At 35.6% G+C, this 27,621-nt stretch overlaps 2 protein-coding genes and 1 non-coding gene across 3 annotated transcripts; 2 read left to right on the plus strand and 1 right to left on the minus strand.

The window, feature by feature from the left end:
- Positions 1–3,097: 3,097 nt before the first annotated feature.
- Trnas-gcu (transfer RNA serine (anticodon GCU)) lies at positions 3,098–3,179 on the minus strand. Its single transcript has one exon. It is a non-coding gene; the product is annotated as a tRNA-Ser (tRNA).
- Positions 3,180–19,358: 16,179 nt separating this feature from the next.
- On the plus strand, positions 19,359–20,769 carry LOC110371435 (uncharacterized). The gene is made up of 2 exons (XM_021327692.3): positions 19,359–19,492; positions 19,584–20,769. Exon 2 carries the CDS (start codon positions 19,595–19,597, stop codon positions 20,732–20,734), a length of 1,140 nt encoding a protein of 379 aa, XP_021183367.3. The 5' UTR covers positions 19,359–19,492; positions 19,584–19,594; the 3' UTR covers positions 20,735–20,769.
- Positions 20,770–22,708: 1,939 nt separating this feature from the next.
- On the plus strand, positions 22,709–24,529 carry LOC110369785 (uncharacterized). The gene is made up of 2 exons (XM_021325340.3): positions 22,709–22,940; positions 23,358–24,529. The coding sequence occupies exon 2, from the start codon at positions 23,557–23,559 to the stop codon at positions 24,496–24,498; it is 942 nt and encodes a 313-aa protein (XP_021181015.3). The 5' UTR covers positions 22,709–22,940; positions 23,358–23,556; the 3' UTR covers positions 24,499–24,529.
- Positions 24,530–27,621: the final 3,092 nt, after the last annotated feature.

Below are 27,621 nucleotides of genomic sequence, written 5' to 3' on the forward strand. Positions count from 1 at the left end.
AATTGAAAGAAATGTACTAAGTTAAACTTTTATCTTTGCTGCGTTCGTTACACTTCCTTTCGGAATTTAAATAAATGTAAAGCATCTCAATACGTGTTCTGAATTCCTATGCGAAGGTGCGGAAGCTATCAGGCGGCCAGTGGGAACCGCATTGTTCCATTATAGTTACAAGTGTTTGCAGCGCCACCTAGCGAGCGATACGGACCTCCGTTAATGCAATTCAGATAGTATGTAAATGGGAAATAAAATGTGTTAGGGGAAAGTAACATGAATTTCCATTTACTTACTTGGATTGCAGTCTTCAGTAATATGTAATAAGGAAAAAATACAAATAAATAGAAAATATAAAGCTAAGTAAAAAATTTGATTGAAATTGGACTTATAAATCACTGCATAAGTTTAAAAGAGTTAAGTTGTAACAAGTGGAGTGGCCTGTAGGTATACCAAGAGGCTTCTGCAAACTGAGAAAAAAACTATAATCACTAGGCCAGCCAAAAATGAGAGAAAATGAAGACAAAGATATCATATTAGGTACTCTACTTATAAGAAAATGTGGTACCTATGTCAATTCTCCGTAAAGAAAAATCTCTCAAAGAAGATTCAAGAAGGGTGAGTCCTATTAAATCAATCAAAAATCTTATCAATTAGAACATTTCCTATTAATGTAGATGTTCTAAGAAGACCACATTATCTCCTTTACGCATTTCCAAGAACCCTGTGAATGCCATTTACTTTTACTGTCTCTGTTTCAGTTCAAATTGCGAATACGCATTAAAATAACAAAAGAAGTACAGAGATCTTTTTAAAAATGTGTTATCCATACCAACGTTTTTTATGCGTTTCCCCTTTTGCAAGCGGAGGGAATAATTCACACAAATCTTTATATTTCTTTGTGTGGGGGAGAGTGGCCGGCGCCCCGCCGAGCCCTGATGATGAGTTACTGGCTCGGAGCAGTAGGCCGGAACCCGGAAGTCACCCCTCCGCCCTGCGTCATCCCGCCTCACTTCCGATACCAATCGGTGGGCTTTAGCTAACACTATGCGTATTTCATAATTTATTGACAATTTCGCAAGTTTGCTATTCCTGAAGGGTGTAAGAAAAGTGGTCGAAATGTTTTATGAACAAAATATATTTTATTAATCAGAATTAAAAGAAGAAAGTAAAACTGACGAAGAGAAATAAACATGCTTAGGGCACTTTATACAGATTAGAATCTTATATGAATTAAACCAGAAAAAGATTTAATATCTCCCAATTCCATAATAATTATATTAAGAAGGTATAGCTAACCTATTTAACCAAAGAACCCTTGACTAGTTTAAACCTACATATAAAAGGATAACTTGACAACAACAATGGTACAATAGCATTTTCAATATAGAAGTCCGGATTACACCTTCCCATTGACACACAAACCCATGCAGATTACCAGGCGCTCATAAAGCTGTGTGTACATCAATCATAGGACAGAAGTCACGTGTCGGCGATGAGGCGATCCACTCGACGGCCGCGCGAACAATATTCATAAATAACGTAAGTAACAATAGTTCGCGTCGCCACGTGATCGGCGCGTGCGACTAAGGCCTAACGCCACATCTAATTATTTGCACATACCCACATAAATGTTCATCTAAGTGTGGTTGATGGTTTTAATAAAGAAGTTTAGCTTAGGGAAGAATTAGATTGAAAAGATTCTAGTATCCTATAGATATCTATGTTTCAGAACAGACAAAGAACTCTTCATTCTTCCTATGGGTCAGGTCCATCCCAGGCGGAATGAGATACCGTCGCCGTCGTCGGCGTAACTTTGATCATACTAATGAGGGTTCCTTCTAATTAGAACACTCAACAGGCACCTATAACAATACAAGTGGCCAAAACTTCCTGAGGAGAGTATTTTATCCTAAATGTCTACACGTTAGAAGAGAATTTTTATCCCAAATGTGTACAAAACTTTATGCCCAATTTGTTTTTCCTGATAATTAAAAATATTAGGATTATAAAAGCACTGCTATACCTAACTTATACAAAACACTTTTATATAGATGACAAAATAATAATAAATTAGAAATACGCACGGAAGCAAGATCCGACTTCTTCGTCGCAGCAGCCAAGAACGTTAGGGAAAACGGAAACAAGGACATGATTCCAACAATTCTGCAAATAAGAAATATTTTAGACAGAATTCTGATAAGAGACGTTGAAATAAGATTTTCAAAGCAGAATTGTTATTTCTAATAAGTGCCAGTAAATAAAGCATATTAGATTTTTCGGTAGTCGGTACCTACATAAAAGATGGTTCCAGCAAATTACTAAATTATCATCATTTGGTAAGTATCTAGGTAGGTATATAACGAATTCATAATATTTACCAATTAAAAATACGAAAAAAACTAAGAAAAAAAACTTACCTTAGTAATATGTATACCAAAAGTTTTCTCCTATGTGTGTTAAATTATATGCTGAAAACCGCATCAAAATCAGTTCAACCAAACATTATAATAATCGCTCTCAAATATACATAAAAACGCTTCAAACTAAGAACCTCCTTTTCCTTAAAAACATATTTTTATCAAACTTTTACATAGCCACACTTCGAATTGAAATCCAAATCTCCGTTCATACGACCATAAACAAAAATGTTTACTTATTCATGCCCTTTCAAATATAATCTGTGTTCTAGTCCCCTACGAGTGCAAGTGAAATAACCCATAGCCGGCGGTGGCGGTGGCGGTTGAACCATATGCAAACATTAGTTAAGTCAACTGTAAATGAAAACTTATTTGACGGAAAATGATTTAATGATCTACTGTGATAGATTAGGGTGTTTTCATAGCCAAGTAGGAATTTAATAACATGCTAAATGACATTTCAAAAGGCACGTGTTGATATAAGAATGTGTTATTTTAAGTATCTAACGGTGTTTAAAAGTATGCGAAACAAACAAAGTGTCTGTATGACTAATAAATTGGAAAAATAATTGTCAATAAAATACTTTATAAATATTCATGGGAAAATACTTACTATCAAATACTTTATACACAGTATTCTATAGTACGCATAAACATTAACGACCAATATCAACAACAAAAAGATCCGACGAGGATGGGATTCGAACCCACGCGTGCAGAGCACATTGGATTAGCAGTCCAACGCCTTAACCACTCGGCCACCTCGTCATGTTCGAAGGTCGCGAAATTACGTAACACAAGTTGAGGACGCACCTGCCACATAGTAGATGAGTGAAATGAAGAGTCGAGTTCGCAATGAATTGTGACGTCATCCACTTTTATCGAACATTGACCCCAGACGTTGTTTGCTAGCGCAGACCATGAGCGGCATTGAAATTCTATTAAATCTATGTGTTGAATGAATTCCTTTGATTCCTGAGAGACTTATTGATGTTATATTGCAGTATTGTTGTCAATTCAGAATACAAAAAGGTAGACCTACATTTATAATGTGTCATACATTGCTGATAATAATTTAATTAAATATTTAATTCATATTGCTTGATGTAAATTAGGTTTTTTGCATACTAATTCTGTGATAATGTGTAGATACCTAATGAAAGATATGTCATCCACTTATCTTTCTCAATGTAAAAAGTTTTGGGCCCCAATCCAAACTCAGAGCTCCGATCTGAAACTCATAGGTGAACTCATAAGTGATACCTAACTCATAGGTGGATTAATTTTAAGTTAACATCATTTTACGAAGAAATTTCATAGATTACCCTAAACTAAACTATAATTATAACTTTTCTACACAAACGCTTGATAAATAAGAATAGTTTCATTAAGCCTACGAAAAAATATCAGTAAGGAAAATGAACATGTCAAAAACTTCAAGAAAATAATTTGAAAACGAAAAATTTAAGTACCTAGCTAGCCTTAATGACGCTGAAAGCCGAAAATGTGTTTCAAATCTTTCTCGAAATTCGAAATTCACCCACAAATGGCAATCGGGGAATTGGATAGAGTCGCCAGCACATAGCTATGCGAAAAACCTTCAATGAAAATACGGCTTATGGTGATGTTTTGTATTATGGGTCACTTACATGAATATTACTGGCACACAAATAAATAATAAAATCCGTGTCCGTCTCTGGTCTCATGTAGGTCTAATATTATTAATACCAGTTCAAAGATCACTTGTTCTCCATTATGACCGAAAAATATATTTAATCATTTAACAAATTGAAGTGTACGTTACAATGTTTGTGTTTAAATATTCACAATACATTGGACATTAGAATAAAATATTAAAAGCTGTGTAATGGCTGACTCTAGCGCCGGCCTCAAGCGCGATGACTAATGATCTACAAATGTATTATAATGATCTACAAGGGTCATTTATTCTCCCGGCCACGATGGCATACGAAACCAAAACCAATAGAAGACAGGTTCATATGATATATGTAGGTGTGTTCTCAAAAAAAGGTATGCTGAGCCAAATTCCTGATTGACAGTTATGAAATGTCTGAACATCCATCTTATTTTGCCAAATTGCTAACAGGTGATTCAGAACGAGTATTAACTAAAGAATAATCCGTAGTCGTCGTTAACCTCTTCCTGATGGTTCATAATTCATCCTCCGAGCCTTTTTTCCCAAACTATGTTGGGGTCGGCTTCCAATCTAACCGGATTCAGCTGAGTACCAGTGCTTTACAAGAAGCGACTGCCTATCTGACCTCCTCAACCCAGTTACCCGGGCAACCCGATACCCCTTGGTTAGACTGGTGTCATACTTACTGGCTTCTGACTACCCGTAACGACTGTCAAGGATGTTCAATGACAGCCGGGACCTACAGTTTAACGTGCCATCCGAAACACAGATGGTTCCTAATGGTTCATAATTGCTATTAATAAACCCTCTAAAGTTAAACAAAAGGCATAAGTAATTGATATGAAAGTTAACTCAGGGATACGGTCGGGAATTCGAAGCATGTAGATATTTACAAACACACAAAAAATGCCCATTATGTAAATGAAGTAAATAAATAGGTACCTACATTTGAGGTCTGTATGATCGGGGTTAATCATTGATTTCCTCTAATTTCAACAGAAAAATTTGCCTTATTGCTTATCTGTTATTATTGTTATGAAGACACATGATACAATTAAAAAACTCCCAGCATTAGTGCCACTGAGGCACTGATCCCGTACTTCACGTAAAGGAACTTCTATGTATATAAGCAACTGTACCCCATTCTATTTATGAACACGATCTTCATTCCGAATAACGTTTCGCTATCGGGTCGGGGATGGGATAATGTTCGAACAAATTGTCCTGCGTCAGTCTGTCTCATTGACAATATTTTACCAGCAAATGGTGTTCCGAGGCGCCAGTCACGAGTTGCGCCGTCTCCTGAATATGACAAATAACATTAAAAATGAAACTACACGAATACCAACATAAAATAAAAATGTCAAAAATTTAAATTAAGGATTAAAATATTTAAATTTAGTGCGGCCGCGTCCGGGCCGGCCACGGCGAGCGCCGGCCGTGTTCCGTGCGCTACGGATCACACTGATCGTATACTGTGGAATGGGATCTTTCCAGATGTTGGTTCATTGTTTTTAATCAGGTATTACCTGGTAAAGACAGACAAGTACAGACAGTAGCTGCTTGAATCATGAAAATCGTATTCTTCCGTTTAAAAAAGTTCAGTTAGGAAGTTTATAGATTTTACAAAAAAAAATATGTACCTATGCACTAAGAAGTTACTGCTCACATGATCCACTGAAAATGATCCGTATTTTGTACTTTCCTACCTAAATAAAATATTAGTTAACATGCTATCTTATCCAAGTAATTTTCAACATAGAGCCAATCGACCAAAACTAGATAAAATATAACCAACGTCATAGGCTCATAAAGTCCAAAACATAAGTCATAAAATAAAATATCCCTATAAAGTGTAGTGGCGTAATAAAAGTCGCCTCCACACTTGTCCACGTGGCCGAATACTATAAATTAATGGAGTGTACTGTGCCAGAGAATTTTAAATATTTGAAAGCACAGTTTAGAAAAAAATCAAAATCTCCACCACAGCATAATATATTACGTAAAATAAATAATACAATCATGAAGTAGTTATAAATGTAGTGTTTATAAAACGTAATCGTAGTTTTATGGACCATATATTTGGGAGGACGCCGTCAGGACTCGTCTCGTGGAGCGAACTCCACCATTTGTATTAATTAGTTGCCACGACAACGGGGATGCCATGTTTACATAACTTTCAAGAAATTACCATCGTCGAATTTTCCTTTATTTTTATTACTATGAACAAAATTAGATGCAATGAGACGTCGCCTGAAAATGATGAGCAATGAATTCAATAAACAAATAATGTATTGTCAGCATCTAAATCCTGTATTACTAGGAAACATCAGGTACATCGAAATTAGCGTCAGGTATAGTCATAGAGTACAATGATCTGTTGTTGACAGGTCATAATTCGCGCCCCTACCCGCCGTACGTCCTGCGGGATGTGCCCGACAGCCGACCTTTGTGTACTAATAGTAGGTACAGTGTCGACGGAGCCTGTCCGACACACTCCCCCACATCACTGAGAAGGGAAACTCAATTTCTTTTTGACAGGAACATTAAAGAACTTGACGAATTTGTAAAATCAGGCCTCTTATTAGAACTAAATCGGCACGTGCTGGCGATTCGCGTAGATTTTCCTCTGCAACAAGAAAAGCTCTAGGTACATATTGCATTGCATGAATTGCATCTACACTTTAATAAAAAAAAACAATAGAACATCATATGTACCTATTGTGATAGAGTTCCGTAGTTCAATAGAGAATCTTGGGGATTTAGATTGTAATAATAGATGATGATTTCAAATGTTTAGAAAGTTGAAATATGAACGTTAATACTTACTGCTACGAAATCTATTTCGTTTACAATTTCATTTACAAATTAACCTGATTGGCTACACAAATAAAACAATATCAAATATTGGTACAATCTGTCCGATGGTGCATTAAATTGCTTTACATATTTTATAACATCTCAGATATTTTCATCAGTAAGTATTGCTACTAAATTAATAAAAAGTTCAGCGGACATTACGAATGATTTTACTGCGAAGTTGTCGAAAGAAAATGCTCCTATAAAAATCAACGTATAAGTTCTTTAACTTGAGTGCGTGTTTACTACTTATTACTGAATATTTTATACCTAGAATTTTCTTTAGACATGAAATGCTCGAAAATCGAACTGCTGTGGAAACTACATAGACTTCAGAAGCAAGTTAACTAACAGTCGTAGTTCCTTACGTGCTCCATGGTACCGGTGTGCAGGTCATCTGGTGAAGATAAGGGCTATCACACAAGGCCTGGAGGTGACCGGGTGAGGTGAGGGTGGTATCGATTGCCACGCCCACCCGCGGCGCGTCGCCTAGCAACGGGACGCTCCCGCCCTGCACGCCCCGGCCCGACGGCAAACGTCTTCTACGCACGCACTTTCAGTTTTCAATGGCGATTTGGATATTTCAGTTTCAGTGGTGACTTTCTTGTGGATTTTTACCAATGTGAGATTAAGGTATAACTGACAAATAGTATGGCTAATAGGTGTTTTTCAACCTTTACTTACTTATTTATTTTAACACATAGTGCCTAGTCATATTCTATGTAAGTATTCTATCAGTATACACAAACATATGATTTTGTATAATTTATATTTTTAGTATATGGTATTCGCCTTGCATCGTTGTGGTGGTTGTAGGGATTGGCGAGGAAACCGTTAATGCCGTTAATTAATAAAAAACCGGTAAGAAAGGAAAACGTTTTTCAGCAGATATTGTTTCAAAAATGGTCTTATATAGGTACTTTTTGCAGTGTGTTATTCTATCGCACAAAAGCACGAACGACGCTTAACTACTAATAAACAACGATAAATCACATAACACGTTTAAAATTAAATCAGTGTACAAAGTAAGCTAAAACAACTTATAAAATGTTAAGAGAAGCGTGGGGTGCAAACTTAATTTAGGAGCAGGCTTGTAATGAATTCTATGGAAGGTTTTAATAAACTTTCCGGGGAGCGATCCCTCATTATTACAACTAAAACAATTTTGTTTAACACTTCTTTGCCGCTGATGTTGGAACCTTAGGGTGGATTATGTATGATAGTCGTGTTATGCTAATGGTATGTGAAGATATTAAATTTTGTCGTTTATAAACCCCTACGGTTTATTTGTAGCGAAGGAACAAAAATTAAGCATTTTTGTAGCACTAGGACTACGTAGGTAGGACATATGTTGCAAAACGCGTCTCATTCGATCAAACCTTGCTGGTAGTGTCGGTGGATAATGTTTAGGAACAAAAATATAGGTAGGTACATTTCTAATAAAAAATCAATATGGAAAAACCCCGTAACCAAAAAAATTACAAAACCAAAGACAAGTAGAATCGAGACAGTCCCAATTTATCATCGGATTTAAAAAATGGATAGAAATAATTATACTACATATATATTGACAAATGAAAGCAACTTATAGGAATCGGCTCTGAATCCATAATAACAATATAAAACTATGGTGTTATTTATGGTCCCTTTATCTGTAAGGAGGATCTTTGTGACGATAGTCTTTTGTCGCTGCCGCATTTTTTTGTCCCCGCCAAAAAACAATCGTTAAAAAGTATCGTCCAATTGCTATGGTCGTTTAACTGTAATCTGTGCCGATTTCTTTGTAGATCCTATCTTTATAGCTTGCCTATAAGCTGATACCTGATGAGATAAGCTTTTGTTTTATGCCGCTCTTTTTAAAAAAGATCTTTCAGGCCATTTTTGCTAGGGATAATGTGAACTAAGCACTAAGCAGTTTGTGCTCTGAAGCTTCAGTCATTCAGTAGGCTTATCGATATAGGATTTATTCCACATAATAAACCAAAAGGTTCTTAAACTTTGCTTATTATTCAATAAAAACGTTACCTATTTGTAATATTTAACATTCTCTGAAGAAAAATGTATACGATTAATATTTATGACAACGTTTCGTTATGAAATTTTACAATCCAGCTGATATACCAAATATTAAAAGTTAAAAAACTGAATAACTTACTCATTAATTACTTAACGTAATTTATATAAATAAATAAAAAAGGGACGATTTAATATAAAATGGTTTAGATCCAAATAAAATAAATACTATTATAAGATAAAAATCTCAACAAAACATTCCTTCAAGAAATATATTACACACTTATCATATTAAAATTATAACCTATAATTTAATTTTCAAAATGGTGTACATAAAAACCAACTTTGGGTGTTGTCAGGTGAAAAAAAGCCGGTCGCACATTCGTTTGTTTTTTTTTTCGTCGTGTTAACCCTCAAAAGTTGGTGGTACGGAATAGAAAAATGAGGTGTGTTCTTAGAACAGTATCATAACTCAGCAGAGGAAAGGCAAAGGATAGCTAAATGTCATGAACTAATTATGATGAATACGTCCATCTTTAAATTAGATGTTGAATTGGGAAAAAGTAAATAGACTACTGTTATCTTTGTGTTGTGAATAGCACTAAGTTTATCTGAAAAGGTAATGGCATCAAAAAAACTTTTACTCGTGCAAGGAATACCTATTTCTTCGTCGTGTGAGGCTTCACGTTTTAAATTCCGGTACACATACATTGCATATACATCATACCTACATAATAGGGTATTTTAGTCTAGATGAGAAAAAAATTAAAAGTGTATTACAATGATTGTTTAGAGGAAAAGCAATCGGGAAATGTTAGTTTCACTTCGTAAGGTACATAAATATATTTTTTATTGCAGTTTAAAGTTTTTAGGTTTTTTTATCTGTCTTTGAACACTACGAAATGTCGCCGCCATGCTAATGACGTCATTACGGTAGTAGGGGAGAGCGGGGCTGAAAGTGCCGATTTTGACAAATCCTTTTAAGATTCGGATAAAACAAGTACTATGTCTGAAAGTAGTGGTTCATCCTAAGCCAAATTTAATCTATTTTACGAATTTAACTTCAGATTTTGCACATTTTTAATAGTTTTTATGAAAATGCGATTTTTTTATACAGAGGCGCCAAGGCACTACCAACCCCAATCTGGGGCAAGTTGTGCCGTAGCTGAGGTCGGTTGTGCCGTTGATAATGCTGGGAGTTTTATATGAATGAAAATTAATTAGGAAATTAAAACACATCAGTTTTATAATAATATATTTATTCGTTATATTTTTTAATATAAATCAACAGTTTTTAAAGTTTAATTGTATAATACTAAGTATTACAATAAAAAAAAAAAACAAGGAAGCTTCTTATGTAATTATTCAAACATAAAAACGTATTTTTAATCAATAGTTTGTACTTATTTTTATGCGAATGAGATCAATTATTAATATGTTCCAAAATTATTAACTTTTTAATCAGTCTCGAGTCTTTTTAAGAAATAAAAAATATGCCAAAACTAGTTACTCTCCAGGTGATTGATCAGAATAACAATTAGGACATACAAATGCTTGGTTTTCTTCATCTTCAATACATTGCAAATGGGCCCAATTCTTACATTCTCTGCATTCAATCCATTGTTCTCCAGGGGCAGAGTTAGAATAAGCATCACAACAAATGATACAGAACCATTCTTGTTCGTCATCAGAACTGTCGTCATCTTGCAATACTCTTCTCTTAGTGGGGTTTTTAGTCGGCTTTTTTGTTTGTTTACCCTTTCCCTTGCATTTTCCCGTCCCTTTTCCCTTAACCTTCTTTTTAGTTTCGCTTTCTTTTTTCTTCTTTTTACTAGCCTGTTCTTCTGCTAAAGCATTTTTCTCTGAGTGTCCGTAAGAACAGCTGTCTTTCTTTTACGTGCTTTAGTATGTCCAATTAGTCGGGGAGGTGCTTTAGGCAGTGGTCTTATTAGCTCTGGTGAGAAAACTGCTGCATTTTTATCTCCTGTGTTATTATCAACTGATTGAGGAGGCTGGAAACTGCATATTTTCTTTCTTTCATAATAGCTCGCGTAAATATAAACAATACTGAAACAATATAGGTTGGTTAGGGTTTGGTTGTGCCGCGGCACAAGCAGCCCCACATGAACGGCACATTTTACCCCGTTTATGATAGTGTGATATTTTGTCTCCCATATAAAAATCACTGTACACAAAGCATTAAAATTACAAACTAGGATAAATAACAAACATTTTACAAAAACTCACATATTAAAAGCACGAAAAATGCTAGCTTGAGACCAAAAAGTATTGAAACGAAAATATTTACTTACGTGGCGCTGGAGGACCCTCACATGCAGTACGACTCGGTCCGCGTCGCTGACGCAACTAAAATGGCAGCCGCGTGTGCGCGACTGTTAGGCCTTACGCGACACAATACGATCGCATATATCTATCTCTTTCTGTTTTTGAGATATTCGCGTCGGCACAATTTACCCCCGGCACTTTCAGCCCCGCTCTCCCCTAAACAAAAGTGTCAGTTAAAATTTTCAATACATATCAAAATATGTATAATGCTCCTGCTCCACCTGCGTTAGCGTTAACGTTAATGTCAATGGCCAACTACACGTTACTTATTGCATTAAAAATGCGTGTTGGCTATACTTAGGTACAATTCTGCAAAGAGTTAATCCCTCATGAAGTAACGCGTTAACACACATTAAAGAGGTTAAACTCAGACACACAAAATAATTCTAAAAACTAAAGCTTTCTCATTTGACCATTCCATTACCGTGCTCGTAAAATGCAGTTACCGCTTAAACAAAGTATCTACACTCGTCCTTGCATGCGTGCAATGAGATGGCATTAATGTAGCCAACATCACTTAGCGCTCTAAGCTACGCACTAAAACCCTTTGATGTGTCCAAAAAACCGACACCCGAGTTATCGCTTAACGTTTAATGCTATTAATAATGCCATTTGTATAAATTGCCATTAAAACGTTGGCCACATCTGCGTAATGCCAAAATTTAACGCGTTAAGACGCAGGTGGAGCAGTAGCATTACTGACAGCTGTAGTTTTTTACTAACGTAATGACGTCATGACCAAAAAACAATCATGGCGTCCGTTGTGTGCCGCGTTTTCGAGAAATACGCGCGAAATTTGAAATTATGATAAAACAATTAATTTATATTCGTACATAACGTGAGAAAAAAAATTATTTTTAATTTTTTAGAGATATATTAAGACTAAAGAATTTATTTAAGATATATTTCAAAAATGCATGTAATACCCTATTACGAAGGTACATACTCCTAGAGCCGGAACAACTATTTGTAGATCACATACAACAGAATATTTGACCTGACAGAAAATCATTCAACCATAGTGCCGAAACGGAACGTCAATTTTTATTTAAGTATGTAGATGCCTTTTGTAAACAACATTGCAGAGTGACTGCTAAAGTGTATTTAAAATGATTGTTTCTCATTTAAGTAGCTATTAATATCGCTAAGAGTAAGAAGGGCTAGTGTTTGCAGTGAGTTTCAAGTTTAAGTTTAAAACTACGTTGTACCTACAAAAAGACACTATACAAAAGTTAGGGACCTATGATTAATTACTCAACACGGCATTTGCATTAACAGTAAAAACAACCATTTTAATACGAGATACTCGTTGAATATTACAGTTTTCCCACGTGGAACAAAGCTGGGCGCCCGATCTGCGCCCGCGCCGCCGACCGTGACGGATTGCTGCACGACAGAACACGTTATCCGTCATAAGCGTCTGAGCCGCGATTGATTGTGGTTGCAGGTAACCGCTCAGGTTACTACACCCTGCAATCAGGAAACTTTAAAGCTTAATCTATACTTAAAAATGCTCTTTTACTCCATACTTATATAAGTAAAATTTTAAGAGTCTACAAAACATTGATGGACTACATTTTTTGGGGGTCCAATTACAATTTTCAAATAATTCCAGCTACAGATTCCAGCCTTTTGGTCCATAGTCCATCTAACCTGCCTGATTAAGAAGATAAAATGGGAGAAATTGATGAAGATTTGACATTACAATATCACCTATAAACATGAATAGAACAGAATACAGACAGCCGCAGCATGAGTAAGAAAGTTCTAAGAACATAACTTTAACGTCGTTTAACGTGTCAAAAGAAATTAATTAAACTTCAATGCGTAGATCAAATGGCGATGCGTAATTAAATTACCTACATAGACATAATCAACTACGGTTGTATACAAGATAGAATCGGTTGAAAGAAACATATTAACTTGTACCCAAAGATTGGATCTCATACATCATTGATGCAAGTCTGTCTATAATTAATTGAACGATATAATAATTATTATCGTATGGCATCCATCGTAAACAGTACAATAGTAAGTACCTGTATAGTGTTGAAGTTTCATTGTTATTAGATAATGTCATTAAAAACAGCTTCGATTTTTACATTCGGGTTTATTAAATACCAAATAAGTTAATCTATTTTAAATTTAGTTCGATTCAAAAGAATGAAACCGTTAGGCATGCCACAGGTGGCGCAATAGATGTTTTTTGGAATTATCAAATGGTACAAAGGTCCATCGGCAACAATGGCCGCACTCCAGTTCTACAGCCGACACGACAGATGCAACAATACGCCGACGAATGATTAATTGTGCACATCTACTAACGTTTTATATGCACAAATAAAAAATATATTGTGAAAAAAGTAACAAAACTTTTTGCCTTTTGTTTATTGCGACGACGCCAACATGTCTGCACCAGACCGATTCGAATTTAGAAGGACGATCATTAATTATATTTTGTCTTACTCACGCATTCCATTTTCGAAGTCGATATGATCTATAGATCCGATCTAAGAGTCTATCGATCACGCGCATTGGAATCTAAATTTATTCATTTAGTGGCATCTTTTTGCAGATGATTTTTGACGTATGAAGCCGGTGATGAATAGTTCGTGTTTAAGCTTAAATTATAGTTTCAATCAGCGTGTCTAATTTTAATTATATGGAAGTGATGTGATTGTTTACCTGCATTTTAACTCAAGACTTGGATGTTAACTGATTAAGTATTTTATATATTTCCCTAGCTGCACAGGTACAGTCAAGAAGATGTTTTCTATCGTAGAAGACTTTGCAAGAATTTAACATATCTATTCAACTATGTAATGGTGATGCATGACTAAACAAAACTGACCAAGTGACCATACGAAAACAACAAATTAACAAAAATCTACAAATAATTGAGCAGTTCCATAGAAAAAGACTTTATCAGTGGATAACTAATTAACTCTAAACAATATTTCATCTGCCGAGATTGCATGATGCGAGACAAAAAACGAAAGGTCGGAATGACCGCGCCAAAACCAAAACGTTCTGTCCAATCCAAAACAAATAAAACTTAAACAAAAAACGAAGCCGGTTAATAAGCTGGATGACATTTGGGAATTCGAAAAATTCATTCTAAGCATTATTAATAGCGCTCTTGAAGTGGGTCCCTCCATATGATTATTAAAATGAGAAGACAGCAATTACTTATCCTTAGACAAAATCCACGGCAACCATTAATCCAGGCGATGTTTCGGTTAGGTACGTCATTGTTTTATTGGTCCGACATGCCTCTCGTAAATGTACCTCGAGTCGTACTCTTGTTTCATTTTAAAGATTGCTTCTTCGTAACAAGCCTCGGATGGCGTGATAGCAAATAATTTTATAAGGACCCTTAACAATATGTCAAACCGTTTTACTTTTTATTTATTTTTTCAATAAATAATACGTTCACTCATAAGTTTACATTGTTCGGTTTCGTCGGACGCAGCCTTGCGACGATATTTCTCAAAATGTATCTTGAAAAACTTTCAAGGCGGATTCTTTATGCTTTTGGGGCCAACATTTGTTATTATGGGAGAATGATAATGTGATTATTGTTTTGCGAGCTTTTCGATGATTGATAGCTTATTGTCACGGTTAATGAAGTGCTTTGGACATAATATTATTAACATTTTGTGTGTTATTTATCAAGCTAAGACAACAACAAAGACTTTGAAGTTTTATAGGTAATGATCTTACGATTTTTTGTAACTAAAAGCCTAACCTTTTACTTCATTATATTGAATACCTACCTACTTACTAATTATAAACACCATCACAAGTACCGTTCTATTTTTTTTTTGTTTGGTTTCTGCAAACAATGAATTCAATTACGAATTTATATACAACAAACTGAGCATTTAAGCCGCATATAACGGCTCATTAGTTCTACATAGCAATTTGATACAATCATTCCTATACAGTACCTATTCACAATGCTCGGACGGGACAATGGCTCACAAATTAATAATTCACGCTTATAATTTAATACTATTAGATGTAATTTTAATTTGGTCTGTGGTCGATACGCTCTCGTCGGAACGTTGATGTTGTCTTTTTTATGTTTATAGGATTTCGTCAATAGCATTATTGTTGTGGGTCGTGGTGATGGCATCGATATGGTGGGCCGTCGACGAGCGATTGTCCGATACAACATCGATATTGTTCAATAGAATAACATTTTGTGGCGCCAAACTTACACATCTGTCGGGAGTGACGACCGATGTTATCTCCTCAAGAACTTTAATAAGGTTACGACCCGTGAGCCGACTCATTTGATATTTTTGCGAAATTTATTGTGATTGAACTGTTGACCCTGTTGATAGGTATGTATAATGTAATTACCTAATGACGTAACGATGTTAGCAACCTGTGCACAAAGTTAATTGAATAAGGTAGGTATATACTTTGTAGTGAAACAAATCCAAAGAACAGTTGAACCTTCTTTTAATCTAATGCATTTATTAAATTAAAAGAAAGTTCCAGTTGTTAGAAACTGACTCACACTTAAACTTACTGAACTGATTTTTTATAAAGACCCAGATTTATTTATTCCAATACTCCTGCGTTGTCTTCTATTTTTTATGTATTTGTCTTGGAAAACGTTGATTTGTGTCCACTTATTGTTATAAATAAAAGGCATCCCATGTTGGAGGGCGGGGCAGCTCCGCCCGGGATCACCAACCCGGTTATTATCCACTTAAACACATCACTTCTGTGCGAAATAATTCATTTAGACTTATGCGAATGGTATTTTTAAACTTTCGTTTAAAATTAAGTGAATTATGGGACTAGACAAATAGAGGAAACATTTCTCATTCTTTTGTCAATTTTCAGTTCGCTTCAATGCTTTGCTCATATTAAATAGTCTTCTTCTTATTCTTCTTCTTAGAGTTTATCCCGTCTTGTGCTCATATTAAATAGTAAAAAACAAATAAGAACAAAGTATGTTTTCATTTGATTAATTCGATTACACTAGTAGGTACTTAGACCGCTGAATGCAATCGGCGCGTGTTACCATGGTGTTACTCGATTTCCGCAAGGGGTTAGTAAATGCAATAAGATCATGTTTATTGAATCAAACGCTGCACTATTGCAGCCCCATTTACAATTGTCTCTGGTCTCTGGGGAGAGATTCGAGCACTTGTTATACTCAACGATGATGCTCCCAAAGGATATATTGCGTGGGAAACAAATTGTTTACGTATTTAATAGCACGTTAACTATATGACAAATAAATACTAAGTAGTTCATATTGAGAACTTTTTGCTACCTATGGAAAAAATTAATAAACATATACAAAAAAAAAAACAGTCTTTACTTCGAAAATAGGCCTTAAAGGATTAAAGACTGTTCCTACACCCGCAATAAAATGTAAAACAAAAAATAATAAACTCCTTTGTTTGGCACTAAATCTCAAACGTAATAAAGTCGACTTATCCATTCACCCTGCTGTAATCAATGTCTAACACTGTATTCGAGCTTACGATAATGATTAACGACAAACTTTATTAATTCGATCAACTAGGATTAGAGGCTCCGTACTGCGGCGGAGGGTACACGAGAAAAAACAAACGAAATTCGCAAAGGGATACCACTGGGACTATCCCTTTAAACTACTGGTAAGGGTTGCCAACGTGAATAAAACCTTTTTGTTATTTTGATTGTCTTGAACTAGCGCCTTACAAAAAGTACATACATAGGTAAATAAGTAAGACGGAACAAATATTGCGGTTAAATTAAGTAGGAATTTGGAATGTTTTGAATAATAATTATTACTGTGGAAAGTTCAGCAGAATTATGGTTAGTTCTCACTAGCCGCCCTAGAGATCATGATTCAATTTTAGACCAGTTTCTAATTTAGCTCTGTATCAAATATACCTAATTAACTGTAATAAATTATGTACAGCACGTACAGGTACACACACATCAATATATTTTTTCTGATGAATACCTAAGGCCATAAGATTTGCTAAGCAAAAATTAACTAACCGTCATAATTATGAATTTCATTATATCTTGCGGGAATTACGGAAGTAATCCATAATCTTATCATGTAACTTGTAAGGAAAACCAACATGCTAGTACATACTTACAAATATTGCAGTAGATAGCTGTAGATAAACGGATAAATCTTGTTACAAGTTTACCTACAAGAAAAATAAGTAGGTATCTAATAAATTACACGTAATAATTAATGGTGATTTTTATGATAAGAGTGACTGACAGAAAACTACCATATTTATGAAGGTGCATAAATAAACGCAATTTAAGTACGAAGCTATTATTGTTTAACAGCCAGTTTCTTCATCAAAAGTTAAAGCCAAAGTAAAAGTCAAAGTAATGTCTAAAGTAAAAGTAACGGCCAAATTCAATTTTTCTATTTAAAAACGAATTTGACCGTTACTTTTACTTTAGACATTACTTTGACTTTTACTTTTGATGAAGAAACTGGCCGTAAGTCACCTATAATTTTACCTGTCTACCATTGACAATACTAACTTAAATAACGTCAACAAAAATGCATAATGTTGTATAACTGGGTGGACTTCTTAGCATTTTTTCATAGCAACTTAGTGCGGAAGCACTTAAAAAAAACATGTTTCTCCCCGCCCACATATTTTTGAAAATTATGATAATAACAATAGAAATTGACGCACCAATTTAATCCTAAGATAACGATCTAAATACAATAATACTAGATAGTAAATGAAAAACAAGAATGCATTCGCGTCACCCCTAGCAATGAAATCTCAGTGTCAACAAAGTGAGGGTTGGCGCCCCGAGGGAGGCGTTTGTTTTTATTAAAAGTTTTTATTTTGCAATAATGGCTGCTAGGATATCCGTCTGCAAACAACCAGCACCTATGCATGATACGATTACATTTGAGAAATTATTATGCATGTGATTATTATTTTTTAAAATTTAATTTTCTGTCCACTTTTTTTATTATTTTTTGGTACCTTTTTGCGGTGCTGTTCCTCAAATGAATTTAATTTAAAATCACAGGATAATTTATTACTTTTCTTACTCTATATGTATGTTGCAACTGTTGCAAGTACATAAAATACATAAAATTATGCTTTCATATGCGCCCTATGTATTTACATTAAAAATATCTTCTAATATTTGCAGGATACAAATAACACGTTACTTTTATAAAAATATGTTTCAGAGTTTCAGCTTCAGTCTACCATTGAGGATTGAGAAGATTTCTTAAGACCATCCACGGAGCGATCATCCCAGCATCGTGCTTCGGTTTGTACCCCAACGACACCTTACATTACATACCTATGTCTACTATAATTTACTTACCTTTACTAATAGTTGCAATGATTAATAAAAAATGGTTAATAAGGCACATGATTAATGACTTTAATTTCAGCAATCTTAAATATCAATTGGTTGGTGTCAGACAACGTTGGACGGTTAATCCTAGTTATCTTACTAATAGTAAAGACTATTTTATCTAAAGATAAATATTTACAACACTTGTATTTAACAAAGTCGTTGTAAAGATTAGCCGACCACCCACCCACATGACGAATGCATGTAGTTTGCATGTTTTACTACAAATCGAGCATTATTAGGTACTCAACGTGTTATAATGTAAGTACACCGACTTGTATGCTGCTTCCGTAAAAAATTCGCAAGTAACTTCCGTAAGTTGTAATAAGCTCTAAGAAATTACTATAAGCGACTTACGAAAGAGTTTTACGTTTGATTTATCGTAAGTTAATTAGGTAAGCTTATTACAAGTGTAAAGGGCTGCCTTAGAGTTTAATATCATCTAAGTATACTTACGTACCTGATATTGTACCTTACTAAATTGTACTTATTTATCTAGAACTACTAATTTATTTAATACATAATTAAACAGTACCTAAATAACTTGTTTGTTATGATGATACACACTTGTAGTGGTTGTTCTTGCATGTAAAACAAAAAATATTGTTCTAATTTATTTAAAAGTAGCAATCAAATAGTATGATAATATTATATTAATTTTTCGTTTAGCATACTTTATTGAAATTCAAGCCTTATCTAACCTTATCTAAGGAGTATTAATTTCTTTACTAGTGCTATCACAAACCTGAACAATGTTTTATGAGTACAAATTAATGTTTATTTGTCACTTACAGTAAGTACACGCACAAGACTCTGACATAGCTGTGACTCCGACGTGAGTACTTATATTTATAAAACATTACCATATCACGTACTTAAGTACAACTCGTATATATAAAAGCATAAACATATTAATTTAATTTCAGATATAAGGAGGATGGACCGGCGCATGACTATACTGGTGCTGCTTGCAGTCGCCAGCATCGGTGCTTTGAGTGCTGCTATTGCAGTGGGTATCATCCGCACCAGGCCAGATGCAGCTGCGGCTGAAGAGGAGTATGATCTGGCCTTTTGCCAACCTCTGGTGATAGCTCACCGCGGTGCCAGCGGCTACATCCCTGAACACACCCTCGGGGCCTACGCACTAGCAGCCACCATGGGCTCCGACTACTTAGAACCAGATGTAGTCATGACCAAAGATGGAGTCATCATCGCCCGACATGACAATGAACTGGGCTTAACCACAGATGTCGCACAACATCCTGAATTCGCCGACCGCTATCGCACACAAACCGTCGATGCAAAAGTAGTAAGTGGCTGGTTCACAGAAGACTTTACTCTTGCAGAGATAAAAACTTTGCGTTCAATTGAACGTATACCTAAGACAAGACCAGGCAATGCTAGAATGGACACAGCTATGGATGTCCCAACAATGCAAGAAATTATAGATTTAACCAAAGGTCTTGAAGTCGGTCTTGGCCGGCCTATTGGAATTTACCCTGAAATAAAACATGGAACTCACTTCCAGCGTTTGGGTCTCGCTATGGAAAAACCTCTTGTGGATTTGCTGCACAACAATGGTTACAGAGATGCTAAATCTCATATTTACATACAATCATTTGAAGTAAACAACTTGAAGGAATTGAAAAATATGACTGATCTTCGATTGATTCAACTCTTCGGAAGCGATTCTAGCAGTCAACCTTTCGACCAAGTTGTGCAAGGAACAACACTCACTTACGCTCAAATGGCTACTGCAGAAGGGTTACGTGAGATCGCGACGTACGCGTACGCGGTAGGTCCTGACAAGCGCTATATAATTCCTCGCAATGACGAGGACAAGTTGGGGACAGTGACAAGTTTTGTGCAGGACGCTCATGCGGCAGGACTGAAAGTTCATCCGTACACTTTTCGGTCTGAGAACGAATTTCTGCCGGCCGAGTTCCGGAGCGATGATCCATCACCAGACGCTCTTGGTGATGCTGAGGGAGAACTACGAGCGTTCCTTGCCACGGGAATAGATGGGCTCTTTACGGACCAGCCAGATGACTTAGTACGAATTAAAAATTGTGATTGAATTGGTGAGCTACTAGTGAAATTGTGATTGAATTGGTGAACTACTAGTGAAATTGTGTTACAAGTGCCAATAGTTGTTATTAAGTGTTAATTAGAAACTACGGTCTGTACCTACATAAATATAAACTAATTAAACCATCTTACCCCGTATGAAAATAGATATAAGAAAACTAGTGGGATGTTTAAATACGAGTTGATATTTAAATTAATCTATATAATTATACGTATTCTAGTCTATGTACCTAGTAGATTATTAGTTGTGTGTTATATGCTCTACATAAAAAAATATCTACAACTAAACTGCTAATCTTTTAATCCGCTGGATTTTATTGACAACATATCTATAACAAGAAGTGGGTGTTTCTTTTTATCGCATATTTCCGTAACGTAATTTTTGAAGACTCATCACTCATGTAGTCTTGTATTAAGATAAATTCATATTCATGTGGGGTCCTCTATATAGGTTATTTAATTGGGTCGGAAGATTATTATTGTTGTGATCCTAATCTTGTCATATCTATCTATTTTTGATGACAGGCACCAAAAAATCTAAGAATAGTTATGACTAAATAATTAATTTACTTTAATATCACCTTTTCCTGCAAATTAATCAATCCTATGGAAAATAAAAGAGTCGATTGATCAGAATAACTAAACTTTCATTAAACCTCTTTTGGATCCAAATCGTTTAAAATATATAAAGAAGCAGTTGATTTTGTTCTTAATTTTATTACTATATAATTAATGGATTTCATATACAATACATAGAAATCTAAAATTATTGACCACAACACTACAAACGTGATAAATTGATACGAAATGAACATCATAAAGTAATATAAATAAATACATATAAGTAAATAGGGGCAATGATTCTTTATCGTTAACCTCTGCCAGAGCACGTGTTACGCAAGGCTCGTTCCGTCTCGTCACGCGACTGATCACGACCACGGACCTACCACTTCTGAACTCCAGATTGACGTTTTGGCGATAAAATATTTCTGACGTTCGAGAGTCCATGTTATCAATTCTTTATGGGTTTTCTTTAACAGGATTTGCTTGATTAAATTGTGTGGTTCACCCAATTTTACAATATTTTTAGGATACCACTACACTGATTAGCTTATTATCTGTCAGATTTTAGAACAGAATAGCCGTTGCCGTAAGAAATCTTTCGTGAATTGTGTTCTAAGTAGTTATATCATGTTGACTGATGTTGTCGAACAATCCTATTGTCAACTGTTAATTTTAATTAATGTTAGGTACCTACTTACTGAAGCAATTCACGTAAGTTACGACGCATAAGGTAAGTTATATATACTCCCCAACATTTAATATCATTTACCTGTATGAACTGAACATGGCCGTCTTACAATGACGACATTTATCCTCAGACTAATTTTCTACATGGTGGTCACCCTACATTTCTTCTAAGTAAGTATCTGAAATGATATGATACGTATTTCACTTTTATCTCAAGTGTTTGTGTGTACAGTCGTCCAGAAAATATTACGAATCTTACACCTCTATCTTAGAATCTGTAAAATAATGATTCCTTATTTTAAAAAATATTAAAAATTGATTTACATATTTTATATCGATAACGAATTAACCAACATTAAAACCCGCATAGTATGTACTAATAAGAACAATTACTTGCAACAATGTAACTCAGTAAGTAAATAAGTGACTGAAATGGCTACATCCATACCTTGAAACCATTTGCATAAGTGCATGAGTGGAAAATAAGGGCATAATTATCATAAAACAGAAAAACTACAGCTACCTACCTAGGTACAACAACATCAATTTGTACTGACAGTGCAAGTGGGTAAATCTTTACTCCTATGTATCTTGCTTTGTCCTTATTGCATGATAAATTATATTCGTACATTACTTAACTCGCATATAATATGCGTTCAGTCAGCCAATTGAATGTTTCAATACTGCAACCTTCTTCGTTAAAATCAAGTTCATATGGAATCTTGTCGGCAGTACTGACGGACGTAAAGACTTAATTAACTTGTGGCTTTTCCTCTTAGTAGCCAGTGCAAGCAGTGGTTCGATTCTATACATTAGTTCAGTACTTAACACTTTAGTGTATGTCTGTACTTTCCTTGTGTTTAGTTGCCTCTTGTCACCCAGTTCGCCTATCTGCGAATGTATCGTTAACATTTACGAGTTACAAAGCTGACATCGTCGTTCACGTAAGTATTTATTTTTTATATAATTCGAAAGTGGCCTTGTTATTAGCAAAAGCTTTGTCCGTATAGACTCAGGGTTTATTTACAACAGTGAGGCACATAACATGTTCCTAGAGTTTTAAACGGGTTTAACCAAGCCCAGCAGCAAAAATACTCACTAATGTATATTTAATCAAAAACCTGTTTGGATGTTCACATAGTGTCACACCAGAAGGCTTACTCCAAGAATGAGGACAAGTGACGACTGTCGAAATATGTTTCATATAAACTGTTTGGCTAAGATCAACTAAGAATACTGATTTGTTAAGCGTAAAAACACTAATTGACTAGCTATTGTTACTAATTGTAGATGATGTTTACAACGTAGCATATTTCAATTTATTTGTGCAATACTTAATTACGCATAATGCTTGTTTACAGGAAAATGAAAATGGATCAACGGGTATGGATTGCGGTTTATAGTATAATAGGCATCGTATACGGTGTACCATCTGTATTACCAGCGATAAGCACTGCAGAGTATGATTCAGAATTTTGACATCCTCTGGTAATAGGACATCGAGGCGCCAGTGGATATGTCCCGGAACACACCCTCGCCTCATACGCGCTAGCAGCACTCATGGGAGCTGACTACGTGGAGCCTGATCTAGTCATGACCTCAGACAAACAACTAATCGCTCGACATGATAATGAACTAGGATTAACGACGGACGTTTCTCTACGCCCTGAGTTTTCGTCTCGCTATCGAAACAAAACCATAGACGGCAACGAAATTAGTGGCTGGTTCACCGAAGACTTCACCCTAGCAGAGATAAAAACATTGCGTGCTGTTGAACGCATTCCTGATATTAGGCCTGGCAATGCCCGTTTGAACGGTGCCTTCGAAATTCCAACATTTCAAGAAATTATTGATTTAGTCAAAAGTTTACAAATCAGCCAAAAGAGGGTTATTGGACTGTACCCAGAAATTAAGCACAGCACGTATTTTCAGTCAGTCGGATTACCAATGGAACTGGCAGTTATTGACATTCTTCACCGTAACGGTTATGAAGGATCTCACGCACCAGTGTATATACAGTCGTTTGAAATCAATAATTTAAAAAGCCTTAAAAATATTACACAATTAAGGCTCCTGCAGTTGTACGATAGTAAGTCTATGTCGCCTTTCGATCAGATTGTAAGTGGAACTGGCGTCACGTACGGTGACATGGCTACTCCCGATGGTCTTAAGGAAGTAGCAAAGTATGCTTACGCCGTGGGCCCAGACAAGAGCTACATAATTCCCCGTGATGCAAATAATAACCTTGGAGAAGTGACAACTTTCGTTAGCGATGCTCATGCTGCTGGCTTGAAAGTGCATCCTTACACATTCCGCGCTGAGAACAATTTCTTGCCAGAAGAATACAATAGTGATGTAACAACCAACAAAAATTCTGCTATCGGCAACTTGGCTGCTGAGGTCCAAGCTTATTTTGATGCTGGAATTGACGGTCTGTTCTCTGACCAGCCTGATATTCCAGTAAGAACCAGATCTTCATGTGCAAGGAAAACACTCCATTGATGTACTTACGCCTTATTGAGAAGCTGTCTGCGCATTGAAACCACCAGTACAACAAAAAGGAAACTACATAAGTACAATTTTTAATATCCAGCCCCGGATCTTCAATTTTTTTTAGGCGGGGCAAAAACTGAAAAATGCCGCCCCCCCTACCTACTTAGGTTTATTTTCACCTTCATCATCCATATAATTTCAGCTATCAATATGAAGGCGGGCAGGGCCGTCCCTAGCTCATGTAGGGCCTGGGTGCAATCATCCATCACCCAAGCGCCACCTATGTACCTATTGATAAATTTTGAGTAGTACACATAACAACTGGAAAATTAGCGCGAGCGAAGCGAGCTCGCAAATTTTTTAATTGGGGACACAAAAAGTTAATAAGTTTTAAAAAGGCTGGAAAGTAACAAGCAGTCGGAAGCACAAAGTTTTTTTGTTTTTGAGGACTCCATTAATATTTTTTTTTGCTACATTTGACTTATAAATGATAAGACAACGTGGATTTGACTTATGAAATTAGACAACGCATGTGCCTATAGATAATATTGCGCGAGCGAAGCGAGCGAGAAATTTTTTGAGCCTACGCGGCTACGACACAAAAGTACCTGATTAAGGATATTGTAAAGCAACAAGTAGTCGCGAGCATAGCGAGCGCGAACTTTTTTAAATTATTTGTTTGGAGACTCGTAAATTAAACTGGGAATTATGTACAAATAAAAAAAACCGTGATTAGAGCGAGTGCCATTTGTGTTCGTTGATTCGGTGCTTCAATAAAAATATTAAAAAATGAGAAAGACAGCACACACATTGTCATTTAGTCGCGAGCGTAGCGAGCGAGAATTTTTTCACTTAGTTATAGGATGTTAAAAGTGAAAAATAATCAAAATGATCAATCAAACAAAGCGAAGGCGACTTTTTACACGCTTTTTATTAGCTTCACCTGTATGTTTGTTTGTAACCGACTTCTTTGGGCGCGATTTTGACCCACTTTAAACGGCCAGATTTCGTTCAAACTTTGTAGATTTATTGAGGACCGATGACAATACACTAATTTGATAAAATTATTCCATTTTAACCGACTTCCCAAAAAGGAGGAGGTTACACATACACATCGATTACTCCGAGGTTTATAGACCGATTTACGTGATTCTTTTTTTGTTCGACTTGGAATAGCTGCCAGTTGGTCCCATATTCATCAGGTCAGGATCTGGTGATGGAAACCCTGAGAAATCGAGGGCAACCTTCAAAACTTGTAGGCATACATAGGGTAAAAACTTGACACTTAGGTGTACGCCTAAAAGCACTATTCAACTGTGAAGATTTGGAGCTGACCTGATGATGGAGACCAGAGAGGGTCGAGGGAACTCGACAACTGAATATGTAAACTACCTCGTGTTTGGGCTTAAATTATTTGTATTGACAAGACCTTTGCAACAGTGAAGGTTTGGAGCTGACCTGATGATGGAGACCAGAGAAAATGGAGGGAACTCGACAACTGAATATGTAAACTACCTCGTGTTTGGGTTTAAATTATTCGTATTGACAAGACCTATGCAACAGTGAAGGTTTGGAGCTGACCTGATGATGGAGACCAGAGAAAGTCAAGGGAACTCGACAACTGAATATGTAAAATACCTCGTTTGGCCTTATATTCTTTGTATTGATGAGAACTTCCCACTTGTATGGATAGTGACAACTATTCGTATCACTGAAAAGCTTTAAATAAATAACCTTTTTACAAAAAAATTAAACCGAGTCCCCAAAACACTAAAAAGCAAAAATTTCACGCTTTTTTTAAATATTTTTTTTTTTGTATTCACACTATTATTAATTTATATTCATTGAAATTTTTAACACTGTTTTCTTAATTTAAATTCATTAAAATTTATTTCCTATTTTTTAGTTCGTTTTTCTATAAAAAGCGTGTTTTTTAGTTTTTTTTTTAATTTAGAAACTTTGCTTGTCAGTATCATTATACAATGTGGAACTTCCTTATCAAATGGGTGTAATTTCATCGAAATTTCGTGGTGGTGGGGCGTCCCGCGGCGCCCCTGAGACCGAGGCGCCCGGGTTGTTCGCACACCCTGCACCATTGGACTGTGAAGTTTGAATTTGGCAGCCACCTGATTTTGCCGCCCCCTGAATTTGCCGCCCGGGGCATAGGCCCCGGCTTGCCCCCCCCTAGATCCGGGGCTGTTAATATCCATCCAACGGGATTTATTATAGCAACCCAGGTCTTGTGGGTTTTGTAATAAGTGCCTATTACAAAACCGAGAATCGAGAGTTCAATAAGTACAAACTAGGTAAACTTTAATTAGGATATTAATGATTACGTTTAGGGATCGTTCTCTTTAAATCGCTTAGGGTTACCTATTTTTGTAATTTAGTTAAGTTCATAATGTAAATAGTACCTATGTATTATTATATACTTTAAAATAACAAATAAGAACAGAACATGAAGCTATAAATATTGAACTAGTACAATACTATTTTATTAATTACTGCCTACATGTCTACTTAACGTAAAATTAATTAACATATTTAATTGACTAACTAATTTAAGAAACAAAATTTTGAATATTTCTATCAAAACCTCCATTATTATGGAGCCAGAATGTCATCTTCGAAACAAACGGTCGTAAAAGTAATAAGTTATTGTTTTATACGTTCAACCCAATCGAATACTTAAATGAGCGTGTAAAGGTATATATCAGAATAAACTGATTACAAATACTCTAATACCTGCATCTCAATTATACAATTCAATCTAAGATTATCGCATGTAGCCTTCCTACAATAGATTTTAAGTTCATACTTATAACACGTATGTTTTCCTCATGGTCATGGAAAAAGACTGCTTCCTTAAAAGCCGTCTGCTGAGTTTTTTGGACTCGTATAAGTTTGTATCATAGATATACTTACACGATTAATTCAAAAGTTAACTTCATTACTCGTTAAAGCGTTTTAGTTAGTTTGAGGTTACCACTTAAGTTAACTAAATTAAGAGACGCTAAATTAAACAGTTACCTACTTGTCTTGTTCGTCTCTAAAAGCGATTTCCTACTGACAGATTTTCGTGGCGCGAAGACAGTGGCAAGACAAATGCTTAGCGACAAAAATCTGTCGGTT

Source organism: Helicoverpa armigera, chromosome 5 (genome assembly GCF_030705265.1).
Source record: "Helicoverpa armigera isolate CAAS_96S chromosome 5, ASM3070526v1, whole genome shotgun sequence".
NCBI classification, from domain to species: Eukaryota; Metazoa; Arthropoda; class Insecta; order Lepidoptera; family Noctuidae; genus Helicoverpa; species Helicoverpa armigera.

What these genes read in the sequence shown, in the direction of transcription:
- LOC110371435 (XM_021327692.3), top strand. Translation starts at nt 19,595, where the DNA reads ATGGACCGGCGCATGACTATACTGGTGCTGCTTGCAGTCGCCAGCATC.
- LOC110369785 (XM_021325340.3), top strand. Translation starts at nt 23,557, where the DNA reads ATGGGAGCTGACTACGTGGAGCCTGATCTAGTCATGACCTCAGACAAA.